General features: G+C 30.8%; 1 protein-coding gene across 2 annotated transcripts in view; it reads left to right on the top strand.

Annotated features, from left to right (window-relative positions):
* GLRB (glycine receptor beta) overlaps window positions 1-19064 on the top strand; it is a 48869-nt gene extending 29805 nt beyond the window's left edge. For both annotated transcript variants that reach the window (XM_016138673.2, XM_016138674.2), the window contains exons 5-10: window positions 1508-1737; window positions 1845-1927; window positions 3477-3617; window positions 8893-9045; window positions 10840-11132; window positions 16625-19064. In XM_016138673.2, the coding sequence (XP_015994159.1) occupies window positions 1508-1737; window positions 1845-1927; window positions 3477-3617; window positions 8893-9045; window positions 10840-11132; window positions 16625-16921 (1197 nt within the window). In that variant the 3' untranslated portion in view covers window positions 16922-19064. The remainder of the gene's footprint in view (window positions 1-1507; window positions 1738-1844; window positions 1928-3476; window positions 3618-8892; window positions 9046-10839; window positions 11133-16624) is intronic.
* The last annotated feature ends 503 nt before the right edge of the window (window positions 19065-19567 follow it).

A 19567-nucleotide genomic window follows, 5' to 3' on the forward strand; every position in this document is an offset into this window, starting at 1 on the left:
AATAATTTAAGTCCCATTGTGAATTTTAAGATACACATATATTTTGACAAAAAGTTCATGTTGCTGTGCAATTGAAATCTTCATTTTCTTTGGTTTTAGGCCTTTTCTACTATCTTCTGATTCCATGTTCATTTGATTGGGAAAATGTTATCCTTTTTTCTCTTCTGTGGTACAAATATGTTCAATGTCAACTAATCTAATCCTTAATTTACTTGACTTTGGCTCTCCAAAACTATCTGCATATAATTTTTAAGAATTAATTTGTATGTTGAAGTTTTTTTACAATCAAGTTTAGAGTAGCTATAAGATATAGGTAGATTAAATTACTATTAATGGTCTGAAGATCATATGAGAAAGTAAATTCCCAAAGCTTTTCTAGAGTCCATTGCTTACGCTTCATTTTATCTTTTATACATACAGAGAGCATGTGTATTTGTTTCATGGAATGAATTAGCTCTTATACTTTAACAAAAGATTATCTGCCAGCTCTTCTTATTTAATATTTGGACTTTGAAGTTTATGATCTAATTCATTTTGATTATGTCAAAAAATTATGGAGAAATAGTGTTTTGTGGATTTTTGAATGATTGAATATAAGAAAGCTGAAGCCCAATATAATTTATACCTTGAATATTTTATGCATATTCTGAGTTTGGTATATAAATTAAAATTAAAAGATCTAAGCTTGATGCCTCAATGCTGAGTTTCGGTGTAAATACTAATATCTCAATTTTGCCAAAATGCATTTCACTGGCAAATATAAAACATGTTTCTAGCTTCACATATCCTTATAATCTGTATGTCTTGATATAATTCAACTTTTACAAAGTTTTAAAATTAAAACTTTTAAGATAGGCAGAGAACCAAAATAAAATATTTAGCTATTTAGTAGATTTCAAAAGGTTTTTCTACTATACTTGAATATAACATAATATTTATAAATTTTGCATGTGCTCTCATCTGTTTTGCATAATCCAAATCTTTTTTGATTATCTCAAATTCTCTTAATAATCATTTACATGTATGAATAGTCAAGGATAGTCTCAGGAATACGTATAATTTTTGTAGTTTTCTACTCAGCAAAAGACAAGTTAAAATATTTCCCCTTGACTTTTTATCTATCTTTAACTAAGTTTCATTCTACTTTTTGGGGGGAAGTTTTTTAGCAGTTCTCATGCTTTTATGATAATAACATCACCAAATCAATGGATATAATTTGTGTTTATATAAAGGTAAAGCAATTAATGATAAAATTATATTCTGATGTTTGAGCTAGCAAGTACTACAGAAACATCTGTCGAGAGTAATTAGATAGACACAGTGGTCTTTTTTTTACTGCTAATAGGGCTCTTCATATTTTGAGACCGAGCTGTTTTGATCCTGGTTAAGGTTGGAAGAGAAAAAATACTTCCACTGCTAATCACCGGAACCTTTTTTACTCTGGCACTGAATGCATTCTTCAAAAATAGCAATATACCGGCACCTACACATTTTTTTTTTTCTCTAGGACTACAGAGTTAATATCTTCCTGAGACAAAAATGGAATGATCCCAGGCTGAAGCTCCCTAGTGATTTTCGGGGCTCAGATGCATTGACAGTGGATCCCACAATGTACAAGTGTCTGTGGAAACCTGACTTATTTTTTGCAAATGAAAAAAGTGCCAATTTTCACGATGTAACACAGGAAAATATCCTCCTCTTTATTTTTCGGGATGGAGATGTCCTCGTCAGCATGAGGTACACTTTTATCTTCAGTGTTTGTACATTTATATTGTCCTTTTAAAATCAGTGTATCACAGAGAAATGTATTAAATGACTTCTAAGACCTCCGTTTCTATTTTCAGGTTATCTATTACTCTTTCATGCCCATTGGACTTGACCTTATTTCCCATGGACACACAACGTTGCAAGATGCAACTTGAGAGCTGTACGTAAATGAGACACTAAATGACTATAGGAATAAAAATGTTTAAAATTTCTAGACAATGCATTCTACTAATATCTTAAATAACAATGGTAAAACTAATGCTTTTAATTAAAAATAGCCATTAGGATAGTTTAGGAAAATTATAATTAATCTTTCACTCTATTAATTGTACTAAAACAGTTCCTTTTGGCACTACTTTTTGATTTCAATTAAGTTGATGTAGATCTACACTTCTAACTATTCCAATTACCATTTTCATTTGAATTAGTCATATAGGCAAGATAAAGAAGAATATTATATTCTAATAACTTTTTGATGTTAAAACTACATTTTTAGAGCAGAAAATTTGGAAAAAAATTAAAGGTGTTATCTGAATTCTACTAAGCATTCACTTTCTGTGGATGTATAAACAACTTTTACAAAATTCAATTTTATGTGTTTCTATGATTATATATTTTTCAGGAAATAAAAGATGTACTAGATGTGTTAACTAAAATAATTATTTATCTCTAAAGCATATTAATTAATTTGCTATGATGCTTATCTTTTGAAAATAAAACCTGAAAAATTAACTCTAATATAAGAAATCTTTAAAAGAAATGTATTAAATACCTACATATCATGACCTATTTCTTCAGAGAATAAACAAGAGTAACCTTGTAAAATGTGTTGTATATGCTTGCTAAATGATATGCTTTAAAGTTACTTGGTAATCATTCACTTTTTTTTTTTTTAATTACTGAACCTGGATACTAAATCTGAACAATATTTATTGCTTTCTTTCTATAAGATGAGATTTTCCAGATGTAAGAGTATGTATGTCCATACTGGTGCATATGTTGTACATATGTATAACTGTGTGTCAGTATGTATTTGTATAAAAAATTCCAACTGTTTATATACAATTATGTTGCCAGAAGAACTAAAGAATTGCTTTAAAAAATATGTGCACATTAGAGTTGAAAAGTGAGTTACTATATGCTGTAAAACCCCGTGTGATCTTGAATAGTAGTCACATTACCTAAGCCCAAAATGTGTGCTTCAGAATGCTATAATGGTGTCCATTTGAGGGATTATTTATTGCTATCTCATGGCAATGCTGCTCCTTTAGGGAAGTTTGTCATTATTTTGGAAAAAAAAAATATTTCGATGCTTACATTTCTTTAAAAATTTCCAGGTAGCATATCTCATGATTGTAAATGTATATATTCAGAAATCAAGTATCACTTCTTTATTACTTTTTTTACTGATGACATTTCAGAATTCTGACAAAGTAATGTACTACTGTGTATGGACACTTTAGGATTTTAACTATTTGCCGTATACCGATTATTTTAACTTGTTCTTTCTTTAACACAACTATCTGTAACTTCTGTGATAATATTTTCATCATTGGCCATAGATTTTACATTTCTATATTCTTACAACAATTTCATATAAGTCTTTGTTTTCTTAACCGTTTGATATTTAATATTTAAATTATTAAAATATTTTAAAAGCATTAATAATTATATTTCAAACTCATATTTTTATTTATTTTTGCTTATAGTTGGTTACACCACTGATGATTTACGATTTATCTGGCAATCAGGGGATCCTGTTCAATTAGAAAAAATTGCCTTGCCTCAATTTGATATTAAAAAGGAGGATATTGAATATGGCAACTGTACAAAATACTATAAAGGCACTGGTAAGTAATATTCTTTAAACAAAACTGTCTTATTTCAAAGATTCATTTTAATATTAATATATATTAAGTGCAGAATAGAAGAAAACTAGTTAAAAATAAGGTCAGTATTTATAAGTAGTTTATATTTACATTTATATATTTAAATCTTTCATAAAATTACATTCACTGAAGTTTTTAAAAAATTTTATATTACTGGAGAATTTTGGTTTTCTGTATGTAATTCTGGGTAGGAAGAGGTTTTCAATTTTTACTTTAGTACTATGAACTTTGCCAGATTGTGGTTCTCATAGATGTTGCCAAGAAATTCTATGCTTAGTAAGATTCAATTTGGGGTTAAACATTATAGATATGAACAATGTAATCCATATATACTGGTCTATTGTCTTTTGGACAGTTTTTAAATACTGGGTGACCCATATTCTTAACTTTAAAAGCATTGATCTTCATGTTGTGCAAGAAACAATAAATGTGAAATAATTGGACATCGGTAAATATTCTTGTAAAATATTTTTGGCCTAGGTTATGGAATAGCTAGGTATGAAAAGCACAACAAGCTAATATCATTCATTAAACTGCATTTAGCTTTTGCATTAATAAAAATACAGTAATCACTGCTCAATACTTTTATAGTATGATAACTATTAAACTTTTAAGCCTCTGCTGATAGTTATAGGTTATTGAGCAGTTTTATATTCTTAAATATAGTGTTATTTCACTTAACAATATAAATAAAAAGGTGATTGAATTTTTATTATTATTATCATTGAATTATTAATACTAATAATCAATTCAACTTGTAAATACTACACAGTTCTACTTGTGTATCAGGAAGTAAATCGAGACATAGATATTCAGGAATAGATATAAAGTTCACAATTATTTTAACATTTATTTTGACTTTGCAAAAATAAAAATAAATGTTGTAATATGTAGAATTTAGAGAGATCAGATGTTTGAGCTAACATGCTGCCTTCATGACATTATCAAGGACAAAAATATAATTTAAAACATTCCTGTCAATATTAAAAGCTAGAGTGAATATTTGCAATATTAAAAGTATTATAATAAGGGCAACTCTAGGCAATTTGGAAATAAAGTTAGTTTAAACATCTGTGGTTGTTAACCTTCAAATAAATTAACCAATAGTCCTTAGGGACTGTTTATAAGTAGGTGTTACATAATCTATTTACATATAAATGTTATATATAATTTCTTAATAACAGATTATCAAATAGTCCTTAGGGACTATTTACATATATTTTATATAATCTAGTTACATTATGTTATGTAACCTGTTGATTTATTTGAAGGTCAACAATCACAGATAATTTAAACTAACTTTATCTCCAAATTGCCTAGTGTTACATTCATTATAACACTGCCAGGGCAGAGGGACATGGAAGAATGGGTGAAAAAGTTGTTGGGGTACAAACTTCTAGTTATAAATTCAGTAGGTCACAGAGATTTAATGTCCACCACAGGGAATATAATCAATAATATCATAATAACTTTGTATGGTGACAGATGGATACCAGACATATCACGGTGATCCCTTTATAAGATATATAAATGTTGAGTCATTATGTCATACACCTGAAACTAATACAATATTGTATGTCAACTACACTTTAATAATAAAAAAAAGAATTATCAAGTGTTTTAAAAGGAAAAATTGAGCTCTTAAAAAAATTGACCATGCAGGTAGGTACTCAATGAGAACGTCATAGATATATAGATTGCTAAATATGGAAGTGCTGTTGTTGGTACTGACAAAATAACTGAGGTGGAGGATGACTGAATGACTTGCTGACTGTCACCAGATAATCAGTGTCAGCCATAGTAGTATTCCTTCTCCTCCCTGTACTACTCATTAAAAATAAGGAGACTGACTAAAATTTTAGGGAGTTTTCAACTCACCAAGTACTGAATTAAAGAAGCTTGAAAGCCAAGAAATTTACTTTAGGATTATCATGTAGGAACAAATAATTTGTAGATGGCTTTTGAGTTCTTGCTCTATGGTAGGCATTATTTTCAGTGCTTTGCAAAAATTCTATAATGTAATCCTCACAACAGCCTATGAGTTCAGTGTTTTATTATCCTTGTTTTACATGTGAGGAGAATGAAGCAAAGACACCTGTCCAAGTTCTTCTGTTAAGAAGCAATGTGCTGGAATAGTGAGTCTGGCATCGCTACGTGACCTGTGGCGTCAGTCCTATTATACTGTGAAAACAGTTACCCGTATCCAGAATATATGCTTAACATTTCAAAATAAACAGTCTTTATATTGTTTTGAAACCTTTGAAATAGACCCTCTTGAAGTTTTAAAATTCACCTAGAAATGAAAATAAAACTAGCAATTTTATTTCTAATTTTAAGTAATAGCACAAAATTATATAATAGCATTGAAATTCTTGGGAGTATTCATTTTTTAATTGCTACATTTAAAAGTCTCCATTTGGGGACTCGACAGTGAATAAAAGACAGATCCACGCCCTTTTGTAGCTCCATATTCTAATATGATAAACAAGTAAAGAAAGTAAATATAGTTCACTTTAGTTCTAAGAAGGAAATGAGAGGGTGTGTGTGGTAGAGAATATTTGGGGAATTACTCAAGATTTATGATAAAGGACTTTGTAGTATTTTTTGCGTTATCATAAGTCACTGATACTTCATTAGCTACAGAAAACAGCAACAACAAAAAAACTTATGGCTTACCCAAAATTAACGGGCACTTACTGTGTTTCAGTAAACATGCTTTATCAGCATTGACATGAATCATCATATGAATATAAGTAAAACATTTTAATCTTTGGATAATATTTAAACATGTATTTAGAAAAATAAAACATTCAGAATATATGGAATACATAATAAGGTAGAACAATGAAAAAGATAAGAGCAACATATACAATGATGGCCAATATTTTCTTTAATACATACAGAAATAATTAATGATTTAGTCTTGACTTTATTAATAATTATGATTTTTTATAATTTTAGAAACTGCAAAGGTAGAGAAATATATAGAAAAACAAGTAAACAAAAATACTTAAATTGGAAGCCTGCATTAATAATAATGAAAGGAAACTCTACAGGAAATAGAAACTAAATTAAATTTGCCAATGAACATTTATATCAATTAGCTGCCCACTCACCTCTCATAAATGTAACAGTACCAGGAAAAGATCAAAAGGATAAAGAAATGTTTCTCATAAAAGTTTATTGAGCAAATCATGATAATATCCAAGCATGTATTTTACTGCCGAATACATCCAAATTTTGGGAGGCTCGCTAGTGGCTGCCTGCATAAAGGGACTTGGTAGAAAATTGCTTCAGAACACAGGACTCATATGTTTTAGGCTGTCATTTAAATATGGTGGGATGGAATGCAAAAATTCATTTTAAAGTGAGCAACTCCATAGTAAATTGTTATATTTTGACCATTAAGGCTGTCTAACAACACACAATAAGCACATATGTGTCCTTCTCTATTCACATGCACCAGGTGGATATAAAATTAACTTGAGTAAGGATACTCTTACAGAAACGGGTACTCCAGAACCATTTTTAGGAAATACTTTGAGAGTCTTATTTGCCGCACACTGGATTTATGAAAGATTATATTTTTGAACTTTTGCATATGATCATTAGTTAGAAACATATGTTCTTGTTTGTCTAGGCAAGAAATTAAGATAAGTGGTGGGGAACAGAAAAAGAAGGGAAATTTTTTGTTTTGCCTTTTGTATCCTTTTAAAACCTGTGCACGATTTAAATGAATTACCTAAATTTTCATTAAATTGCCTAAAATTTCATTAAATTTTAATGAAACCAAAATTTAAAATACAAACACTGCATTTCTTGTTTTTTGATATAATATGGAAAGGAAACATTTAGCATAATTAGAAGTTACTTCAGATCAACTATTTATTTTTCTTACATATTAGCTCTAATATCTTTTTAATCTCTTAGAAGTAGCAATTATTATAATTCACATTAAAAAAAAAGGATAGATTTCTAATCTAAGTTTTTTGATAAGAGGATCTGAACCCTTTTATTTAACATTTATTAAGATCTTAATGTGAGCGATTAGTGCTGTAGGTGCCATTAATGAATAAATATAAAGATTTTCTAGTGTTAGAAGTATATATATTTTTCCCAACCAGAAAAAATAGAAAATATTACTTTTAAAATATAAAAATAGTAAAAAGTAATATTGTCCTTTCCCTATAATTTTTATGTTTTCATTGTTCATTCATTTATTTATTTGAACATTTATAAATAATTATGTACAGTTTAAGGTGAACACAAAGATATTTTAAGTTCTTGTTATTTGCACATGACCTTATGTTGAATGATAAATGACATTTTTATTTAAGTGCTTAAGGCATTAAGTATTGTATTTAAATTCTAACTGAAAAGATTAAAACATTTAAAAAATAGACATCTGGAAATACTCCAGTGCTAGGAGAATATTTGTGTCACTTTTCTTTCTCCTCAGCAAAGGCTATTATGAGGCTGCTCATACTCTGTGATTAATTTGGGGGACTAGTTGATGTCATGGCAGCTCTAGGATTATGTTGAAAAACAATTTCGGCATGTGTCTCAGCTTCTGAAAATTGAAGTTTTTTTTTTCTTAATTAGACTACGTTTGAGGGCCTAGATTAGTGGAAGGGAGAGAATTGAGAGGAATGTCAGATGATTGCACTTTATAATCTCTTATCTATATAGATTGAAAACACTTTATATCCTTTGTAATATTTATTTCCCATACTTTCTTAATTTTTAAGGCTTAAATATGCATATGAGATATTGTAAACTGCCATCCATTCTAGATAAGTAATACATATAGTTGAAAAATTATACTGACGATATGTAGTCCAGTAGTGGTTTTTTTTAGACTTGTTCTACTTTGATTTTCTGCTCTCTGTGTGACTCCTTTAAGTCATTTTCTCTGAGAATACCCAGGGATAATGAAAAGTTTAAGTCCATTGCAAATTCTCTGAACAAAGGCTTAAAAGCTGAAACAGTGCAACAGTGGAGCTGAATGCGATGTCTATTTCTGTGTTGACGAAGTTGCCAAAGGACAGGTGAAACCGGTTCCATAATGTCAAATTTTTAGATAACATCAATTATATATATTTATAGAAGAAAACCCTGGTTTTGTGTGTTTACTTTGTGAAATTGCCTCGCATAGAAGTGACGTACAGGCACGTAATTGATTTTTGCAGTTGTAGGTGGATGAGAACCTCATACTTTTAATGTTTGTTTCTGAAAGGGTACTACACATGCGTGGAAGTCATCTTCACCCTAAGGAGACAGGTCGGGTTTTACATGATGGGTGTCTATGCCCCAACCCTGCTGATTGTGGTTCTCTCCTGGCTCTCCTTCTGGATCAACCCAGATGCAAGTGCTGCCCGCGTGCCCCTGGGTAACATGTGCCATGCTTCTCTCTATGCCAAGAATGTCACGTCTTCATTCACCAACTGTATCATCAACTCTTTCGAAATAATGAGTTTGGGAATTGACGGCAACATTTTTTTTTATGACTTCCTTCAAACTTTGACACTGAACTAGATTTTCTCCATATGTCTGTTTTTATAGTTAACCTAAATTTTACTCTTTGTGTTCTTGGAGTATTATAATTTTTCCTACCTTGACTCTCATGAAATAATTTTTAGTAAGTGATATTCACAGATAAGTAAAGTCTGAAATCCCCAATAGTGCCAAACTTAAAAATAAGTAATTTCTATGGAAATCTTTTAAGTCATATTATATACTATCTCATACTCTTAATCAAGGAATATAGAGTATAATTTATCTTTTTAAAAATGGCTTACATCATTTTTCTAAACATCAGTTATTGTGTGCTATATATCATCAGCTATACCTAGAGAGCTTAGGCGCCAGTTATCCATCCTCCTCGATTTGTTATTTTTAATGTTCTGTGACAGAACTACCATTAGCCAGACTTAAACATTGTATCGGTCTGTATAAAGGTTACTACTCTGTGCTTGGGAAATAATCAAGAGCCCTTTAATGTGAGCAAACTTCAAACTAAAGACATGGTAACAGAATGTTTCATTTGGAGTGTTTTAAAATTTTTCATTACTCTGTATGCATGTGTGTATGTGTGTTTGTGTGCGTGTATTCTGAATATCACTTGTAACTTACATAAGTAAGGATGTGATATGTAACTTCACAGTGGCTAATTGGTTGCAGCATTTCATTTTTTTCTTCCATCAAAAAAGCCTTGTAAAAAAATCTCCCTCCTGATTTATTGGAGGAATTAAATGTACTACAGATTTTAAAGAGTAGGAAACCAGGAAAGAAACGATGAAAATGACAGCTTTATCTGAATAATAAGAAATTTGGTGGTTTACATCTTAATAAAAATCAAATCTATATCATAAATCTGTGATGAAGACAATGACAACTGACAGATTAGTTCTTCAAGGGATGAGAATTAACTATGTAGTATAAAGTTCTGGGACTAAAACACCCAAAACTAGATTTAAATTTTTAAGCTTGTCAAAAATATTATGCATTTTCCCAAAATAGTCAATATTTTTTGTTTATTAGAAATATCTTTCTGTCATGCAGTGATATAAATTGAAATGTCAGACTTCCAAGGGTAATTTAGAGTTAGCTTTTCAAATATGGTTAATATTATGTATAGCAGAATTTTATTCTTTCCCTGAAAAACTGGAATCGTTTGTTTCTCTGAAGTAACCAGGAATGTTCTCTACTTTGTCTTTTCTATTATATTTTTTAAAGCTGTGACCCTTATCAGAAAATTGCTTTATATGTTCTATTTGTGTTCTGATCTAGTTGTTCATAGGAGAAAATTCAGCTCTAGAACTATCTAAAATAATGCTTAAAAAAATGAAATAAGCTTTGTTACTTCTTCAGTGATACTATAGAATAGTTTTAGATATCTTGACTATTTAAACCAGATCCGAATTATGATTTTTAAAGCATGGCTTACATTTCTATTTCTTTGTTTTAAAATGCTGAGTGTTTATAAATATCTACAACAACATGTAATAATGCTTACATAATAAGTATATATGTATTATTTATTCCACTCTTTGAGCTTTAAATGGACCTGATGAATTGTTCATGGCCCTTTGGAAGTTTTTATAGAGGGATTAGTCAGAGGAAGGATTGCAGGAGATTTCACAGGGGTAAGCAGCAACTCTAACTCCTACTTCTGTTTCTGTAGGTATCTTTTCAGTACTCAGCTTGGCCTCTGAGTGCACAACCCTTGCTGCTGAACTGCCCAAAGTATCTTACGTGAAGGCTCTTGATGTATGGCTCATTGCTTGTCTTCTCTTTGGGTTTGCTTCCCTGGTGGAGTATGCTGTTGTCCAGGTGATGCTGAATAACCCCAAACGAGTTGAAGCAGAAAAAGCCAGAATTGCTAAGGCTGAGCAAGCAGATGGAAAAGGAGGAAATGCAGCTAAAAAGAATACTGTGAATGGTACGGGGACTCCGGTTCACATTAGCACTTTGCAGGTAAGAATGAAATTGTCCAGCGAAATCATTTCCCCCAGCATGGCTCTCTGCAGTGTCAGGAGAGAGACACTTTTCTGTGGGTATAGATGTTTGATAGAATTGGTATTCACTCATTTTTCTCTCACAGATGTAAAGGCCAACATAACTTTTGGAAAAGACATAGAAAACACTTAGGTTACAAACTAAGAAAAAAAGACAACATCTTATCAAAATTCCATGAATTTGATAAGGTGTCGATTTAATGATACAACTCTGCTTGACAGTCACCATCCAATGTGGAGGCCTTGCCAGAACTACAGGCCTCCTACAGTTTCTCATTTGAAAAGCCTTAGTGAAAGGCCAGAGGACTTCTGGAGAAGCAGTGACCTTCCATCAACACTGAAGGTTTAGAGAAGTCATGCTCTGGATTAAACCCCCTGTTCCCCATCAGGTTAAAGAGCTTCACACAGAACATGACTGGCAGGCTACTTACTCATTGGATGCCTGGCCCACAGGGATACTATGCCCCTAGTTTGGGATCTGTCCAGCCCAGTGGTAAGTAGGGAAGAATTGGACAGGTTTAACTGCCTTACATTGTCTTGTACTTGATAATAGGTCTAAAAATAGTGGGTAGTGTTTCTAGGGTCAGTTACTGATAAATCTTGGAGCAACAGGATGCTTCATGGATTAGGATAGCTGTCCACTTAGCCTAAAGTGCCCCTGATTGATGCCCTTTGGTTAGTAAGACTAGTAAACCAGGACAACATTTCCATTGAGCTTAGTATGGTAAATTTCAAAAGGAACTAAGGATCCATACCATCCTACAACCTTGAAAACTTGCCTTCTCTGCCTATATTCTAGCTTCATATTATATCAGGTTGTTGACTGCCATCATTCACCATACCTAGAATATTAGACAAGTATGTCACATATATTTCTTTAGATGCAAAAACTAGTGAACTGTATGGTATCGCCCATAGCTTTTTGCTGTTATTGTTGTTTGGTCTTTAAACTCATTTTCTGAGCCTATAGCCAAAACTTCTGCAAATTCTTAGTTAATACCTTGTGGGAGGGTTCTTCAGACATCTCTTTCATACCCTAATTCTCTTTGCAAAGATTAAGTATGAAATTTCCATAAATGCAGAGCTGTCATGGCCTTAAAGAAGTCATGTCTTTGACATATCTAACCCCTCCATTTACATCACCCCATTTTTACTTCTTTCTTGTGTTTCCAACCCACTAATCTTTCCACCCTTGAACTTAGACCCTGGGTAAGAGATCTGGAGACAGAAAGCGAAGATATTTTATAGAGCAGATGCTTGATTTCCAGGGGTGTCACGATCAGCTCCCTTCTCTGGTATGTTCTGGGGCCTCAATGACTGCAGAAATTCTCTAGGATGAGAGAACAGCCATGTGCAGATGATCTTGGAATTTTAATAGACTCTGTGAACTGGAGTATTAATGGAAGGAGATGTATTGGAACCAGATTTCTGAAGTACTGTAGAACATATCAAGATTATTTATGAACATAAATATAAGGATAAATAGGATCCAGAATATTAGAGTGAATTCTATTATTTTAAATTTACCTCTCAAGCATTAAAATAATCACTTAATGTATAAAAGTTCAACATATTTAAGAACTTCCTTATTTCAATTCTCTGTTTTTAGTTGCTAATAGAAACACATGTCTGGATTCTGAAACTGCCGACATTTTGTTACAAAAGTCATAGAGTGATGCTTAGACAGTTTAAAAGTTGACCAGAAAATATAATATTCAGAAGTAAATGTAAATTACTTATATCTCACAGGCCAAAATGTGATTTCCAAAGTTAATATTGTACTCATGTAATATTTGTATCCTGAGACAGGCTTCAAAATGAGAATAAGAATTCAAAACAACTTAGCTTTAATATACACATTAAACTTGCAGCAAATGTGTATTGATAAATTAGTATGATTACTACACATCGTCATGTGAAAGAAAAATATAAAAAGGAAATTAAAAATTTTTTGCCTTCTTAATTTACTGAATTTGCTGTGATAAATATAATTATAGTTTTAGTTTCAAAACATTTTTGTTCCAGTATATTTTGCTTTTCAGAACACAAACTTTTTCTAAATAATTTCAATTTATTTTTAGATAGAATAATGATATTAACCAAAGAAAATAATGAAATTTGGATTGTAGAAAAATTTTGATGCTGTTTTTTAAAAGAATATTGTACTTGCTAAGTAAATAAATTATAAAGTGTAAGAAAGATCAATGATTTTTATTTAATCTAGCTTTTAGGAAGGAATTTTCATAATTTGCCTGCATACAAAAATTTGATACTTCCTTAGCTATTCCAATATTTTTGTTACTAATTTGTTATTTGCTCTTATATTTCTTTTTTATTCAATAAATACAGTTTAGAGCCTACTGTAATTAGTATCATCCTATTCCCAAGACCTAGTATGCGCCATGTGCTATTTACAACAAAGGTGTTGCGAATAAAAGACAAAATAGTATCCATGTCTACAGATTTGAATAAATTAAAAATAAAAGCTGCTGTCCACGCATGAATGAGATAATTGCTTTTTTATGGTAATAACATTTTAAAATTAAGGATCGATTTCAAGTTGGTACAATATATAGTGATTATTCCTTTCTGAACATATTTTTATCATCTGTAGAAGATACCATAATTGCCATGAAATAATGCCTAGGTCTTCTGACCAAGAAATATCATTTAAGGTTATTTGCTTTTAAATGGGTGCAGACGCAAACTGAAAAGGACCAGAAGGAAAATTTTAAAGGCTAAAATTGAAAGCATTAGAAAGTGTTTACATCATTTTTTAATTCTTTACAGTCTCATTATCACACTACCTCATTTTCGGTACCAGTAATTGTCAGAAGTGACAAGTTTATATGAAAGTGAGACACAAATTCATATGTGGAAAAATGAGAAATTGTAAATTAGAGGTTTACTTTTAAGAATATGTTAAATAGAGTTACTATTTTATTTATAAACAGTTTATTTAACCTCTCTTCATGTGATACTATAATTATTCAAAATAGTATTTATATTATAAATTCTTTTGCACTTTCATCTAAATATATAATATGATACTTATGTGTAGAGAACATTGACTAAAAAAGAAAGTTATGTTTGTGTAAAACCTCTGATAAATGGATCAGTATGAGATCAGCCAATTAGTTAATGTATCTTGAGCTATTTAAGTAACCTGAGAACTTGTCAGTAGGAAACAATCTTATACCTTATTCAGTTGTGTCACATTATTAAAAATTACTTCTGTAGTAGAGGTTTTTTCTGACAATTCACACACACATGTATGCACACACACACACACAATTCTACTGATTTAAAATACAAGATCTTCGAATACATCTTTGGAAAAGGTTTTGATAAAATAAATGATTAAAAAATTAGTATAAGCAAATAGAGGCTTTTTAGAGAGCTTTTCTATGTTATTATTTTAACATTCTCTCAGAATCAACATAGCATTCTATATCTACATTGAATAAACTATATAGATAACATTCTAACATCATTAAAATTGCTGGCAGAAAAACAGATGAGAAAACTTGGACTATTTATGTGTGACTTAGTTGTAATATCATATAAATTTGGATTCTTGTTTAGTTTCTTACAGGTACTAAAACCACACATATACATAAAGCCACATATAAAATACAATTTAGAGCAAATGCATTTCTATATAACTACATTTGGCCTTCTTTGTGAAAAAGTAAAAATGACTGAGAAGCAGTCATGCTCTCTTAGTCTATTGGCAGAAGCTATGTACTCCTTTGTTTTGATAAGTGGTTCAAAAGCAAAGTTAGTGAAGAATTCTAAGGCTTTTGAAGTGAAGAATTCTAAAGAGAGAAAGACTGTTATACCCACAGTGTCCCAGATTTCGAAAAACTGCTCTTGATAGTCAGAGGATAACAAATATTTAATATTTTGAGTCGGGTCTCAGCTTCTAATCCAATCAAGGTAGTGATGTACTATTATGAAAATTCACTAATACATGCTGAGCCTGACATAGTCCTCAAACAGCCCTGGAAAACCAGAACTTTAAATGTAGTCTTCTGTCTGGAACACTTATAGGGAAGGTGTACAAATACAAATGTGTAAGTCTGTGTATATGTGCATGGTGATGAAGCTTAGATGACAGATTGCTTACCAAAAATGGCCTCTTAAAATGTGAAATTGGGGAATTTAAATGGAAGGTCTGGAAATTATCTATCTACCTATTATCTATCATCTATCTATCTATCTATCTATCTATCTATCTATCATCTATCATCATCATCTATATCTATCTATCTATCTATCTATCTATCTATCTATCTATCTATCATCTATCTATATCTATCTATCTATCTATCTATCTATCTATCTATCTATCTATGAATGAATGATGTTCCAAAGTCACATGTGTGACTTTGTTCAAATAAAAGACAGTGTCCTGGTACCTGAGCGATTTCTGGAGAGTCATTTGTTTTATCACTTACATTAAGCATCATTTTTATTCAACCACAATCTAGTTCATGTATATAGAACCTATGTAACTAGGCAGTGTATTATACTAATTAGGAAAAGGAAAAAAAAAAGAGTAGCTACAGTCTACTAACAGTGTACAAGAACATAGTTTCCCTTTTCAATAAAAACAGTGAATGTCAACAGTGAGTATTTGAAAGTCGAATGACAGAATTCAGGGGTAAGAACAGAAGATTAAGCAGTTGAGTTAAGATCTCTCCTTGCTGTATATCTTACACCACTGAGGTTAGCCTATATCTCTGGTTGAAGAGCATTTCAGATTGCTAGAGAAAGTTCAGTGTGAAATCATTATTTTGTATATTTGGGAATTAAATTTAATAATTCAGAGATCAATGGAATATCTCTGTAGCATATGATCTGGCTGAAATATACACAATTTCATTAGATTCTCTGAGTGTGGTTGGCTAATTTGACTTTAGCCAACAAGTTAGGAATGCCTGGTAAATCTTTGGTTCATGATAATTGTGACCATCTTTTAGTTCTTATTTGTGAGTGTGGGTTAGAGATACAGTTTGTTTCATTGGAGTGGTAAATATCTGAGTCATTTATAAACCACCCTATTTAGAAATTGGGTCCACAGGGAAGTCAAATGTTAGAAGTACTGAAAGATTCTCTAATTCATACACTGTAGTAATATGGTCTATGTTCTGGTTAAATATTGGACTTTTATTTATTAGCCTTTTTGTTGAGAACTCACAAGCCTGAGAGCACCTAAGATAAATGTTTATTTATGCTTAGATCCCTTAACATAAAATAACCTATCAAAAGTTTATTCCGTAACACAAGCCTTGTTATATAGGCTACATTTTAGAGTTAAATGTTCAGGCAGTCTGGCGGTTTAGTCAGTCGACTATTATATCTGATTTTTAAAATACCCCTTTGAAGAGATGTATTTTATAAATAGAAAATTCTAAATACACTCTTGTGTTTAATTTTTATTCTCAGGTTGGTGAGACCAGGTGCAAAAAAGTTTGTACTTCTAAGTCTGACCTGAGATCTAATGACTTCAGCATTGTTGGAAGCTTACCAAGAGATTTCGAATTATCCAATTATGACTGCTATGGAAAACCTATTGAAGTCAACAATGGACTTGGGAAATCTCAGGCAAAGAACAACAAGAAGCCACCCCCTGCCAAACCTGTTATTCCAACAGCAGCAAAGAGAATTGACCTTTATGCAAGAGCGCTGTTTCCTTTCTGCTTCCTGTTCTTCAATGTTATATATTGGTCTATATATTTATGATAAATCTTTTCCATTTATATAAAATAAAATCCCATTTCATTATGACTAACCTCATTCATAAATGCCAATCTGTGAAAAAAATTGCATTTTCATAGCAATATATTGCATTTTGGATGCCATTTGATTGTAAGAAAAATGTGGCACCTTAATTTTGAATGGCAGCATGGTCTTGTTACACCTGTGCTCTAATAATGACGTCTATATGTATAGCAAACATAATGCTTTAGGAATAAATGAAGCATAAGCATACTACATAAAATAAAATTCAAACAATTCTCTTTAGTTAATGTACATTACAAATACTTCAGATGATTCTGGTAATAAAAGGATGTGCACGCTGAATCCTGTTATGATCACCATTCTAATGTATGTAGTATTTCAAATTTCCTTCCTTATAACTTTCAGAGAAAGCCATCTTATTCTTGTATAATTTTAGATGATATTATCATAGATTAAGCAAAAATTATATTACATAATGTTTAAACTTTGTAAGTAGAAATATATGTGGGCTCCATGGCGGAATAAAGTTCAAACAATGACTAATTTGTAAAATTAGCTCATTTTAAAGTGTGCCGGTGTTGTCAAAATGCCAGAAAATAAAACACAGTAAGCACTTTTGAAACAAAGGGAAGTCTGGATTCATGTAAATTCATACTCAATTCTGGCTTCTGATAAAATAAAAATAAAGGATAGATACATTGATCAAATATTTCTGATAAAAGAAATTCTATTTAATCCACCTTAAAACTTAAATATATTTTCATGTATTAATTTTGTTGATACAGAGTATACAAAATCATTGTGCCTTAAAAGAGTGATATATATTTTAAATTGGAATATAGTAATGGACATGTGATTTCACATCATTGTTAAGAACCCCAGAGGAAAATACCCTATTACTAGAAGTAACTGGAGTTAGGAAAGAAAAAAAAAAAACCATTGTCATTTAAGAATTTTAACTTCTTTATTTTATTAAACTATTTACATATTTTTAAGCAAAATTATTTTTTTCTGATGCCATTTCTTATTTCTATATTTATTTGAATATTTTTAGATTTGTTATAAAACATTTAAAGTTTAAGTAAATAATATCATTGTTCATATTAAGGCCCACTTCTACTTATGTTTTCTTTCTTGCTAAAAGTCTAGACTACTTAGATTTACTTACTTTGATCTAGTTTCAACCTAAAAATGGGCACTTTTGGGTCTATAAAACTCCCATTCTTGCTAATATCACAGCCACTGTAGCTTTTTTATTTCTCATAGCTGAAATTGGAACTGTCAGTAATTAACATGAACATGAGATCAAAGTAATATATTTACATTATTTGGAAAATTTTGTTGCCGCTGAGAGTTTGGTTGATTCAATATTAAAATGTGTTTAAATATTTATGCTAATTGCCATATGTAATTCAAGGCTATTTTATTGAAGACTTTAATTTTTAAAAGATCCTCACCGATTACTAAATTTAAAAAAGAGAGAGAGATGTAATCTAATCCTATATAATCCTTCGACACTTGTAGTTACAAAAGTTTAGCCCTATAAGCAGTTTTAAAATGCTACAAGTAATCCTATCGATAGACTTCACTATCCTGCTAGAACCCCAGCAATAACATTTTAATGGAACTGTGGTAGGAAAAAAAGTGTCTTGAATAGGACTTAAACCATTTAATTTTTTATTTATAATAATTATAGTTGCTTATATTATTCTTTATACTTGCGAGTTTTATTTATATTGGAGGTTTGATTTAGTTTTAAGTGGAAAATGTAAGACCAAATGTAAGACATGTCTCATTATATAAGAATTTATTTATTGAAAATAATGTGAATCAAGTTTTTGTAATATAACATTATAGCCTCTTAAGATCAATTTTAATACCCAAATATATATAAATAGCTATACCACGATTAAGTGTGTATGTATAACTATGAATGGAACATTAGATAATGATCATAACAAAGAAGTATAATCGGTGTCCACTAACTGTTGCTTTATAATTGTTATCTCAAGGATTTGGTCCCAGAGTAGTTCTGATATGTGTATTTTAAACATTATGTCTTTCTAGGAGTCTTGCAGTATATTTACCTGGATACAGTATGTCAAATTCAGTATCTCCAAAATAAAAATTATCTTCTCACAAATCCTTTGTTTTCTATTTCTGTTAAAGTCATCACTATTCCAGTCACTCATATTAAATCTTTCTTATGCTGAATATGTACACTTTCAAGTACCAAGTACTATAGATTCTCCCTCTTACACCCATTACCTCCTCTCTATTTCTGCTGTCACCACCCTAATTCAGTTTCCCATTTTTTAAAAAAAATTTTTAAATTAAATTTATTGGGGTAACATTTGTTAATACAATTATATAATTTTCAGGTGCACATTATAATTTGACATCTATATATTCTCTTATGTGTTTACCACCCAAAGTCCAGAGTCCTTCTGGTAACAGCTAGTCTATAGTCCATGTCCATGAGTCTCTGTTTATCCTGTTCATTTGTTGCTTTTAGGTTTAAATCCTACATATAAGCGATATCATGTGATTTTCAACTTTTTCTGTCTGGTTTATTTCGCTTAGTAGGATTATTTCAAGGTCCATCCATATTGTTTACTAATGGCATTATTTCATCTCTTCTTATGG

Source organism: Rousettus aegyptiacus, unplaced genomic scaffold (assembly GCF_014176215.1).
Source record: "Rousettus aegyptiacus isolate mRouAeg1 unplaced genomic scaffold, mRouAeg1.p scaffold_m13_p_16, whole genome shotgun sequence".
Classification (NCBI taxonomy): domain Eukaryota; kingdom Metazoa; phylum Chordata; class Mammalia; order Chiroptera; family Pteropodidae; genus Rousettus; species Rousettus aegyptiacus.